The sequence below is a fragment of the Ochotona princeps genome, chromosome 25 (assembly GCF_030435755.1).
Source record: "Ochotona princeps isolate mOchPri1 chromosome 25, mOchPri1.hap1, whole genome shotgun sequence".
Lineage (NCBI taxonomy): Eukaryota > Metazoa > Chordata > Mammalia > Lagomorpha > Ochotonidae > Ochotona > Ochotona princeps.
In genome coordinates this window covers 11,770,805-11,783,071 of record NC_080856.1, presented here as the reverse complement: position 1 = coordinate 11,783,071, position 12,267 = coordinate 11,770,805, and the positions used below count along the sequence as shown (strand labels likewise).

The window sequence follows — 12,267 nt, the reverse complement described above, 5'->3', positions numbered from 1 at the left end:
TAACTTTGAAGCAGGTATGTAGAGCCAATAAAGGATATCCCTGTGTCTAAAAAGGTTAACAAATGTTATTGGACTGTTTTATCCCAACGTGATAGAGGGCAATAGCATTTTGGGAAGACTGGTAAATAAAACAAAACCATCCAGAAATGATACCCAGAATCACGGGCCATTTTGTGGTATATCGTAATGATAATCCAAGGCATATGGGCAAGTAAAATCATCTATGATGATTTTGGATGTAGTGTTTTCTTCTAAAAAATCCACCCTCTCTAATTCAGCTTAAGGTCCTTTTTTGAGCATTCAGCTCATCAAGCTCTTAGTATTGAACGTCCAGGGGATAATTTGTTACAGATTATCTCAATACATTCTTCTTCAGTCTGCTGATGGCGTATATTTTGTGTCCCTTTTTTTCTCTCCTTATGTGGTGTCCTCACGACTGGAAACAAAGATTGCTGTGTCCACTGTATCCTGGCGTGCCTGTTCTGTGAATTCCTCACCCTCTGCAACATTGTCCTGGGACAAGCTTCGTGTGGCATCTGCCCCTCGGAAGCCTGCTGCTGCTGCTGTGGGGACGAAATGGGAGATGACTGTAACAGTCCCTGTGACATGGATTGTGGCATCATGGATGCTTGTTGTGAATCATCAGACTGTTTGGAAATCTGTATGGAATGCTGTGGAATTTGTTTTCCTTCATAAATATTTATCTTTTGTTTGTGTTAAAACTGGAGAACCTTTTCAACTTTTCTTGTTAGGGGGCAGAGAAGCATGTGGTGAGATTCTCATGCGGCAACCTAGTATTTGCACTGTTAACTCATTATTCTAAGTATTATTTGAAAACCATGTTCTCTCACCAGATGTACTTGGTTTAATATGTGAAAGTCCAACTCTTTATCTACTTCTTTTAAACCTCTTAATACGCTTCAATAATTGAGGAGACCAACACTTTCCCCTCAGTTGTTAAGTTTTTATTGATGTTTCTATTTCTTCTAACCATTCTCAGGAGCTCCTTGCTCCAAGTGTATTATTTCCAGTGGGTATTTAAGCTGGATGGCTTATTTTCTGTGTTTATGTAGTCATGATTACAATTTGTCATTCCTGATTTTGCAGTAACTTTGAGACACAAACTCGCATGAACCTGGGCACCGCACATTGCTCTTTCAAGATTGGGTGGTCTGGCTTCTGCACCTGTTCAGAAGACCTGAGAACCTACTGTGTGTGCCTTCCTTGCCCACGCTGCAGAGATGGCAGCCATTCCTGTGCTCCCCACAGGGTGTGCAGCACAGCAGAAGAAAGACACCTGCAAAGAATGTGAAGCAACAGAAGACACATTGACATACAGATGAGGAGAGGGAACTCAGAAGGCTCTAGGAGTGCCCACGGCTCCCAGGACATGCTGGAAGGCTTCAAGGAGGATTTGTAATTTGCAGAGGCCTCGTAGGATAGGTAATTACTTCATCGGCTACTTGGAAGAGTTCTTTAGGACAAGGTTTTACGTGGACAGCTTGAACTATTATTGCCTTTATTAGTTAAAAGAAATAAAAAGGCCTTCTGCATGCGGTTTTAAATTTTAGAGATATAATTTTTTCATATTCAGTTTACCAAAATTATGCATTTTCTTACACATGATGGAAATGTAATTAGAAAATTTTGGACAAAATTTATAAAATTCACAATGGCTAACTGAAATATCTTTTTTAAATAAAAAACAGGATATTCATTTGAAACTTTTTCATGCAAGAGATATATTAAAATTTCACTCTTCTGAGGTTTCTTTTTTTTAAGTTTTCTATTATTTGAAGAGCTTTAAATCTATTTCTGGGTGTTTGTTGTTCCTTTTGAGGTTTTCTTAGCTATTGTTCTATTGTATAAACACAATTCATATTAAATTCAAACCATTCCTTCCACTTGAATTGGAATCCAGTTATCAACTCTGGCGAAATTTCAGATTTGCCATTTTATGTTAGATTAAGTCAATATGTCATGTTATGAAGATCCTTAATTATTTTTCACCTACTAAGTTTAATCAGTCCAAAATTGTAGTTCCGTATGATTTCATGTACTTCCTTACAGACGTTTCCCAAATATACTTTAGGATTGATTATTATTTTAATTTTGTCTGGATATCAAATTCTTGATAAAACAAGCATGTTTTTCAGAAGTCTTTAACAAACTGACCCTTTAAAGAATTTCTTAACCTGAGGTATGGGAATAGCACCTTTTTTTTTTCCTTTGGAAACCTGGTTTCTAGTTATGTGAATATCATTACAACAAAGACTCAAAAATAAACTTTAGCAAACTCTTGAACCTCCTCTTTATGCTGTTTACACACACATCTTGAAATTTTGGGGCTTAAGTAAAATTCTAGTACACAGCTGTTGTCCTTATCCTACCCTGAGGTGACCTTGCATCTGTTACGTCAAATATTAGGAGACTTTCCTTCCATTTCACATAAACCAGATTCTGAATATTTACATATGTCAGAAGTTAACCTGTGCTTATGCATCTGGGTATAAGCATATTATCTGTTCCTAGACATATGAAGTCTCCAAATGATCTGGAACTGTTAGAATATTTGATCTTTTCTCCTGCAAAAATTTCCATCCAAGTGGTTGATCTGATATTTAAATACAGCCTGTTACATTTTGTGATGAAAATATTAGCACATTTGAAATGCTTCTCTGTAGAGGAGAACATAAATGGATATGAAATTTTTATTTTCATATTTATATTGTAGTATTTTTCTTTTGCTGTTGATGCCAGGCAGTCATTTCATAAACCATTTGGTAGAATTTAAAGAAAAAAGGAAAATAGGCAAATGTGAATATAATTTCCGTATATGTTAGAATTTCTGTGTGTAAAATTGTTGACGTACATGGTCCTCATGACTAAGTGCCATAATTTACAGTTCATCAATTTGGTCTCTTTTCAAATGTGGTAACCAACGTGAATGTTTTTAAACTGGACCTGTATTCTAATACACTATTTTGAAAGAAAATAAAAGTAACTTTTTACTGTTGTCTAGTATACTTTAATTTCTAATTAATAATCTGGACTTGCATTTGAATAAGTTTGTCTGTAATGTATAATCTGAGGTTTTACTTCATCCTTTTAAAATCTGTTTCTGAGAGTTCCTCATCTTTTAGTGTAAATCTTGTGACTTGTAATGATAAATAAACTGTGGCATATATACCAGTCACTTTATAGTACAAAGCATGGTTAAATACACCAAAAGAACATGCCCCTTTTTTAAAAAAGTGTATCAGGATACAAAGATTTTCATCTTTTTCAGTAAATTGATTTGCTTTGAAATAATGTCTCAACTGATAAAAAGTGAGATAGATTTTTGTGTATGCTGAGACAGAACACTGACAGTAAAACGCTCAAATATCTCTGAAATTGGGCTTTTCATTTGATGGATTTCACATAGAAGTAAATCATAGGAAATGTTTCCATCTAGTACTTTGAGTGAAATAGTTTTTGGAAAAAGTTTTTAGTAAAACAATACAATATAACTTCAACACACATACAATGGAGGTGTTTTTTTTTTCCTTAGAAACATAATAATTTCAATTTTGTGTTCTTAGCACTGTATCCGTGATTCCTCTTTTCCTCAGCTGGATAGTCAATTTTATCTGAGAAGTTCAAGGAGTAACCAAGGCAACTTTATGTTAGAGCATTCCGTTCTTTATCCAGACAAATTCTATCAGTGCCCTAGATTCTGATGTTATAAATGTCAGGCGTCACTGCTTAGCATAAATAACATCCAGCCCAGAAACTCTTGTGGCTTAGTTTTGGAATGCTAGTAACCCTAGTGCCTAACAAATAGGTTTGACTGTTAATAAGATCCTTTTTCAGGTGAATTAAGACCTTTGTGCCTTTTCTGATTATTTATAATTTATAGGCCTGTAGGATTGCTGCATCAGATTTGACAGAAAAAAGTAATTTTTTCAAGTACTATAGTACCAAGTTTTTCTTTTACTCTAATGTGGTAGAGCCTACCATTTTTGTTTCAAGTAATGAGTACTATATTGATAACGTGTTTATTCTGTACTCATTATTTATACTTATAACCAGCAAGAATAAGTGATTGTTTTCTCTGCTTTGGTTGGTACTGGGAACTCCCAAGAAGCCATTTAACACTGGGAGTTTCAGTTGAAATCCAATATACGTATAGGTCTATTTTTAAAAAAATTTTGCATCATAGTGTTCTTACATCAGAAAGAACATATGATGTTTATCCTGTTGGAACTGGCTTATTTCAGTGAGCAAAATGGTCTCAAGTTGTGATCATTTTGTTGCAGATGGTAGGATTCCATTATGATTTGTTTGTTTTGCCCTTGATAACAAATTTACCTGCATGAGGGATCACCCCCTCCTTCCTTCCTGCCCAAGTGATTGCAATGGTATAGTCATTCATTTTATCATTTCATGTTTAATTTGCTGATACATAAAAGTGTCATGATATAATAAGTGTAGGAAAAGGAAGAAAATGCAGTAACTTAATATGAAAATGTAATTAAGGTAATAATGTGGTCTTACTGTTATTCAGGAGTAAGAGCCATGCTGTAAACATCCATTATTTTCCAGTAAGCTAATCTTCCTGTAGAGTTTACTCTCTCTCTCTCTCGTGTATTATTTGTCATATATCAAAGAGAACATGATACTTGTCATTTGGGGAGTGGCTTTATTTCACTAAGCATGATGATTGTAAGCTGGGTCCATTTTATCACAAACAGTAAAAAGAAATCTAGTAGTTCTAAGGGTGAGGCTAATATTTAACTTCCTGTTTAAGATTTAGAGGATTTCGTTAAAACGGAGAGGATTGTGGCCCTAAAGATGAGTTCTATAAACACTGTCTCTGGTGACTAGGTCTTTCTTATATATTTTATTTATTTTATTTTCAAGAATGGTCTCCCGGCTGTTGACTTACTTCCCAAATACCCTCTACAGCTGAGACTGGATCAGGCCAAAAAATTACGTCGTCCACTTGGGTGGCAAGGACCCAAATACTTGAACTGTCACTCGCTGGCTTCCAGGGTCCACATTAGGATCAATCTGGCGTGAAAAGCAAAGCTGAGTTTTGAACCCAGGCACTCTACTATGAGATGTGGGCACCCCAAGTGATGTCTGTTCTTATTCTATTTTATTTTAATTATTTTATGACACAGTTTAATAGGCATTGACGTTTCCTCTCCTCCCCCTCCCCCCCCATTTATTTTCACATTGTGAAAGCTCCCATGAACAATACTGCCTCCTTTACAGGACTGTGATCCAAAAATGCCCTACATGCCTGATCAAATTTCTGTAAAGACAATTGGCAATGTGAAAGTTACAAGGATCCTATGCGAACTGGAAAACATGGTCTTTGTGGCAAAAGAAGTCTGAATGATCCCATTCAATCCAACTGTGACATGAGGATAACATTTTTCACCAGGGCCACAACCACCATGCCTAAGCCTTTCAATGGAATCATGACTCGTAGTTTTACTCCCATTGTTTGTTTGTCTATTCTTAGTGCCCTTCTCTGTCACCTCATTCCATTTTATGGTCCCTGAAAGAGAATCATGTACTTAATGGAAGGTGGCTGTGAAAAAAAAAATCACTTCAGAAAACTATCCTTTGACCCACTATCAATATGAGGTATTAAAGACAAAGTGCAGCACTTGAGGCAGGAATTTCGTAAGGTTTAGGTGAGAATGTGATGATTAGGAAAATGGTAAAAAAACTCAAATAAATTCTAAGTTGAGCTTGAAAAATTGAAAAGGTTCTTAAGTTCTGTCTGATGCATAAAGGGGTAGAAGCAAAGGAATTACATTCCAAAGCCAAGAAAGAGGGTGTACAAAAGCTGCTGATCCACTTGACATAGTTCATAGCCTTTTGCAAAGGAATAAAAGCCTGTTGAGCAGGGAACCAAAAGATCTCATTATAGGATGAAGCCAAGCCATATTAAAGCTTGTGCACTAGTAACTATGTCTAAAAACAGCCTGCTGTTTTATATTGAACCAATACATTTCTTAACTTGGTAGGTTGCAGGGTAAAGAAGTACAGAGCCTGTCTGCTGGATGCTATGCCAATTACAGATGTGGCAGAGTGGTGTCAAACACCTACAAACAGGATCGCAAGCAATCTTAGAGTGAAACAAAAGAAGTTTTAAAATGTCACCTCAAAACCTGGAAAGCACAGTGCATCGTGTGTGTTTGATTCTGAGTCCTGAAATCACTGTTATTATAGAATTTAATGTGGAAATCACAGGATCCCTCAATCAGAATGTGCAATTCTTTCAAGGACATGAATAGTGCCGGAGAGATAAGGAGAGTGTTAAAAGTAACACCCTCAGATGACAAGGTGTCTCTCTGATCAGCTCTGTAGAAACTGCGTTTTGTTGGTTTCAGAGTAAAGGATGAGTAAAATCATCCAGGAATGCATGTTCTATTCGATTTTGTTAGATCATCAGAATCATTGGACATATTTACACAATTACATTTTAGTAAACTATTATGCTGGCTTAACTATAATGGATATTCTGGCAGAAAGTACATTAAATCACAATGCAAAAGCAGTTTAGCTTGTGAGGACATTTCTTATCTAATTATTCAGAAATTAATGAATAAAATTAAATTCCAATCACTAAAGAAAATGAAACAATGGTGGGAATCAGAACCGCAGATTAGTTAAAGCAAAGACATGCAATGCATAACAGAATTAAAGCATTTCTTTTATTCAAACTCAGTGCTTAAAAAAGAACAAATCCATCATCTTGAAATTTGACTTGTAGCTTGGCATTAAAAATAATATGAGTAGAATTTTCAGTGGGGTAAGCACAAAACTAGTTCAAGTTGTGTCACTCTCAATTACTGTACTCAGGTGGCGTACCCATTAAAATCCCCACTTGTGGGTTCCGCTCACTATGCAAATGGGGTCATTACCTGGAGAATTTAATTGGTTATGACACTGGGAGTGGGACTTTTCCTTTCAAAATAAACCTACTTACACACAATTTCAGTAGAAATTTGATTGTTAGATGTACTTTGGATTTTTTTGCATCATAAATATTTACTAAAATTAGACTGTTCTTACTATTTCTTATGAAGAATTCAAAATTGAAGTAAGTTCCTTTGATACAGATTTCTATTTGTTTGTCCATGAGCCTAGTTAAAACAGATGCTTTGTAACTACTGCTTCTCATACATTAAAAAAAAATACTGTATCTCTTTCAAACCAACCATCACATGCATGCACAATTCCAATAAAGGTTTTCACAGTTTCACAGCTAGCATCTTCTTTCATCACTGTCCCATTACTATTCAATTTCAGAGACATTTTCCCTTCTTACCCTCTTTTGTCACATTAAACAAAAATTACAGTTAAGGAGTTAAATTTGGGGCAGGGATTTGGCTCAGCCATTGAGTTCCACTTAAGACATTTGCATCCCCTTTTCAGGATGCGTGGGTTCAATCTTGGCTCTTTGAAAACTCCAGATCCCAGCTGCTGTGCACCCTGACGGCTCAAGGAGTTGGGTCCTGGACACTCCTGTGGGAGACACGCAATGGGTTCCTGCTTCCTGAAATGCATCCAGCTAAGCCCCCGCTGTTTCAGATTTTCAGGGAATGAACTAATGACGGAGACTGTCTCTATTTTTAAAAGAAAATGAAAATAACCACAGAAAACGTTTGTGAGAGAATGAGTCTGTCCTTTTAGATGTTTTCTATACACGGCAGAGGAGATGTGTCCATAGCACTTGCGAAGTTTGTTATTGGTCAGTGTTAGTGACAGTTCTACGAAGACCATGAGGTTACTGAATTTCAAGTGAAACAAATAGCAAGACAGTGTGAGTCGTGTAGGGGCTGCCCAGATCCACCATTTGTGTTCATTGATTGTGGCAACTTCAGCTGCAGAACCCTACTAACTGCAACATAAGAAGGATATTGATAAAGGTCTGAATTTACGGGGACCGCTGAACATTGCAGTATGCTTTTATGGAAATAATATTAAACTGAGCATCAAGGAATTTATTTCCTAGACATTGGCTTTAACAGCAGTTCCCAGAGTGAACCTGGGGTAGGAACTGGGTTGCTGTAAGTATTGATGGGAGAGTCTCAGAAAAGCACTAACATTTCCTTGAAGGAACAGGATTAATGCCATCTAAATTTTTATTACTATACCAACTTGTACAACAAGCCAAGATTTTATTGCTGGTTTATCTGGACCTAAAGAGAATATTTTTCCTTTAATGTACAAGAATATTCTAAAATCTAAGAAAAACTAGTTCTAAGAATATAGAAGAAGAAATACTACAAATTCATAACTGAACCATTGGGCAGAATTTTTAACATCTGTAACTATGGGAAATTTCCCATAGAATATCAAATATGGATCCAAGTCCCTGACATTCATTTTTCTATGATATTTCTAATTGTGCCCGGAGGATAAGAAGGAGTTGGCGCATCCAATAAATATAATCATTTACATGCACAGAGTTCCCTTTGAAGTTAATAGCACCTATGGAAAGGGGAGTTATGCACCACGAAAACCAAGTTCAATGTGAATCTAGTTCTTTCTTTTTAACATGCAGTGGCATTGCCAATGCATTTGGATTTTCTTACTGCTTATCTTTCCTTTGTATGGATGTTTTAGTTGGAGTTGAGTGAAATGCTCCATGTGTAGCAGAAAGATAGGCAAAAAAATAGGAGATGATGATTGGCAAGCACACAACCAGGGACCAGCTTTGTAAGATAGCATCCCAAAGTGATAGGGCCTGTAGCCTGTTTAACTTGTTCAACACATCAATTTTTTTATTTGATCTTCATAACATAATGATTGTTCAAGGACGTATGTTTTGAACCTCCATTTTACAGATGAAAGACCGGGATAAGGTACTTGAGTTTATTTATTAGTTAGTGATAACCTGAGAAGCCTAGTTTAGACTCCTACATCTTGTGTACTAGATCAGTGTATTTCCTATTATATCTTAACATATTACCTAATATGGTAAATGCATTTTGTCCAAACTGCGCTTCTTGAAAATGTGTGGGACCATGGGAACCCGAAGGCCTGAGCTGCTTGACTTCTTGCCTCCCGTTTGTCGCAACTGGACTGAAGATCCTGATTTGGGTCAACAAGAAAAATGGAAAATCATAGCTAGTTGTGCTGCTTGTATCTCTGCATGTACCGACTCAAAAAACAGGCAACCCACAGTGTGAGGCTGTTCTGTATCTACTTAGCCATGATGCTCTTTCCCCCTCAACAGAGGAGGACTCAGAGTTTGATGGTCATCACGTGATTTGTATTGTTCACTGTGTATCCCTCCACTTCCCTTTTTTTTTCTTAAGATATATTTTATTTAAAAGAAATTTAAAGATAGGAGAGAGAAACAGAATGGCATACCTTGCATCTATTGGTTCACTCCCCCAATTGCCACAATGGCTGGGACTGGGCCAAGATGAAACCATGAACCAAGGAGTTTAATCAAGGTCTCCCATTTGGGCGGAAAGACCCGAAGCACTTGGACCAGCTTCAGCTACTTTTCCCAAGCCATTAGCAGAGATCTGGATCAGAAGTGTAACTGCTGGAACATGAACCGGCACCCAGATGCTGCTGTTGTAGACAGTGGTTTTACATGGTGGAGTGCAATGCCAGCTCCTGGTGTCTGTACCAGCCCCCTTGCTCTCTGGTTTGTTGCTGGCTTTGGCTGATATTAGCCACTGACAGACAGAATGTGAGAGAAGTGTACTTCTTGGCCCTCTCCCTGACAAGCTGTGGTTTGACAATTGCCTTACTGCTCTGCATTTGTAGTTCCCAGACAGTGGCTGCTCTCTTTCAGTGGGTTCCTCCTCCTCCTCCCCTCCATTAGCCCTTCAGGCATAGGGAAGTAATGATGTCCTACTGTTGCTAGATTCTGTCACTTCAAACTCCCTTGTTGATTTCCTTAAAACTGATTGTTCTTTTACAAACAGTGTCTTTTATTAAACTCCCTTCAATTAAGGCCTTTGAGTGAGCCATCTGTTTCCTGCCAGTATACTGACTAATGAGGTGCTGAAGAAGAGTATGTGTGTGTGTGCAAAGGCACACGCTTTCTGAATCCAATGCTGTTATCACACATTCTAAGGTTTATTAAAATTATGTCAGTTCTTGTGGTTTTCTGTTTGTTTATGAACAGTTATTCCTAAATAATATTTCAAGAACTACATTAGACAGTCCAGAAATCTACTAATTTTGGGTTCCATGTTCCTGCATCCTTCAGTCTAACTCTTGACATAAAAATTTGGGAATGTCACAGGAAAAGAAAAAGGAAGTCATTATCAGGACGACCCCCCTAAAATTTACAGCTGCGTTGACAGGACCAGAGGCAGTGCAGTTTTCCTTTGTAGCTCATTACCTAATTATCTCAGCAACATTATCAACAAAGGCAGATGCACAACAGAAATTCCAGACTGGAGGTTCATCTCCCAGAATGCCCACTTTGGGCAATCTATAGAAATATAAGGAGCGGCAATAAAGCAAGTTGGTATGAAATTGGTATGTCCTTGGTGTTAAACATTCCTGAACTAAAGCAGGTCCCATATGAAGTCTTAAACATCCTGTTCTGCTAAGTTAGCAAACTTGCAATATTTTAATTGATGCCAGAGACATTCACCAAGTTAATCAAAGAGCTTTTCCTTAACACCTCTATGGATGGTCTCTTGCCTGGGAGTGATGATAACATGGTCAGTTATTAAGTTCTTAATTTAGTAACAAAGCAGGTATATTACTTTAATAACATTGAAGGCAGAAACAGAGATAGGCACACATACAATGAAAGGAGAGCAAGTCTTCCCCATGAAAGTAGGGGATGCTTTCTTGAACAGAAGCTGTTTGCCTTGGATTTGGAGAAAGAGTGACTTTTCATTGATGCTTTCTGAAGTTAGAAAAGTGCAGTAAATAAAGCAAGGCAGGGAGGTTAGGGAGAAGCAGAGCCGAGCCCAGAAGGCAGCGCTTTGGATGCCTTGGTAAAGGCTGTGTCCTGGTCCTGGTGGGGAATGTGAAGCTTCTTGAGGGTTTTAATGGAGGAAGTGGTGAGATCAAATTTATTTTGGGGGCTGGAGAGTAGCTGATGGGCTCAACAGCAGGTGAAGAAGGAGCATGAATAGCTCAAACGCTGCATTTGTGTATAAACACAGATGAAGCAAGTCGTGGGTACGAGCAAAGACACCGACTGCGGGGACAGCTAGGGCAGAGGGAACTAAATTAAACCCAATTTCTGGGAGACAATTTTAAACATTATCCAAAGTTAAACATGTCCAGTGTTTGCCTACAAATTTAACTTTATGAATATTAAATAAGTTCATATGTTTTAGGACACATCTATTTCCCCTAAACTAAATAAATTCAAAATGCTTTTCTTAAGCTTTCATTATTCTTGTTTAAATGCACATAAAACACTTTCTAGGTGGTGTCAGCAATGTTGGGAATCTTCCTCTCAGTTCTTACTAAGGTTATTTGTGGGGCAGTGGTAGAAATCTGTGTTGCTCAGGCGATGAACAAGTCAGATAAACGCCAGGGTTAAACCTTCAGTTCTCTGCTATAGCAAGATAGTCTCCTGCCGGAGGGTTGGGAAAAGTGTGAAAAACAGAAGCTAGTACCTAGCATGTAAGAGATATTCTATGATGCACTTACTGATTTTGAAGTGGATGAATAATTTAAGGAGTACCTATGCATGTAGAGGGCACATAGAGTTTGGTAATGTACAAAATCAGATAGGTAGTACCTGCAAGCATTCGGGGTGACTATTACTAGTGCAGTAATGGAAGGAGAGGAAACTAAATTGAATCACTAGCTGGTCATGGGGAAATAACCATTCGGTTAAATGAATTAGTCTGTACCTGGTTTTCCAGTCCCAAGTCTTAGCTCTTCTATGACCTGGTGTGCCTTCAGAAACTCCGAAATCAGTCAATTTTCCAATATTATTTTGCTGCCAGTCATGTCCTTTTGTACAACCTCATTCAGGTTCTCAACAGAGCATACTTCATGTAGTAAGGGACAATATTCACTGGCCCTAGGAGATTGTCTAATTTGTCTTATGTCCCAATAAAATGATCACATTTTACTTCATTTTCACAATAATCTACAGATCATATAATGAATTCTTTTTAAGAATCATTTTATTGAAATGTAAATGTATTTTAAAAAGATGTATTAATTTATTTGAAATGAAAAGTTACAGAGAGAGAAACGTACACACACAGAGATCTTGCACCTGCTGATTCACTTCCCCAAGTGGCCTCAAAGCCC

The 12,267-nt window shown here is 37.4% G+C and overlaps 1 protein-coding gene across 2 annotated transcripts in view; it reads left to right on the top strand.

Annotated features, from left to right (window-relative positions):
• Positions 1-784, top strand: part of MDFIC (MyoD family inhibitor domain containing) — a 78,387-nt gene extending 77,603 nt beyond the window's left edge. For both annotated transcript variants that reach the window (XM_058655032.1, XM_004592468.2), the window contains exon 5: positions 449-784. In XM_058655032.1, coding sequence (XP_058511015.1) covers positions 449-696 — 248 coding nt within the window. In that variant the 3' untranslated portion in view covers positions 697-784. The remainder of the gene's footprint in view (positions 1-448) is intronic.
• Positions 785-12,267: the final 11,483 nt, after the last annotated feature.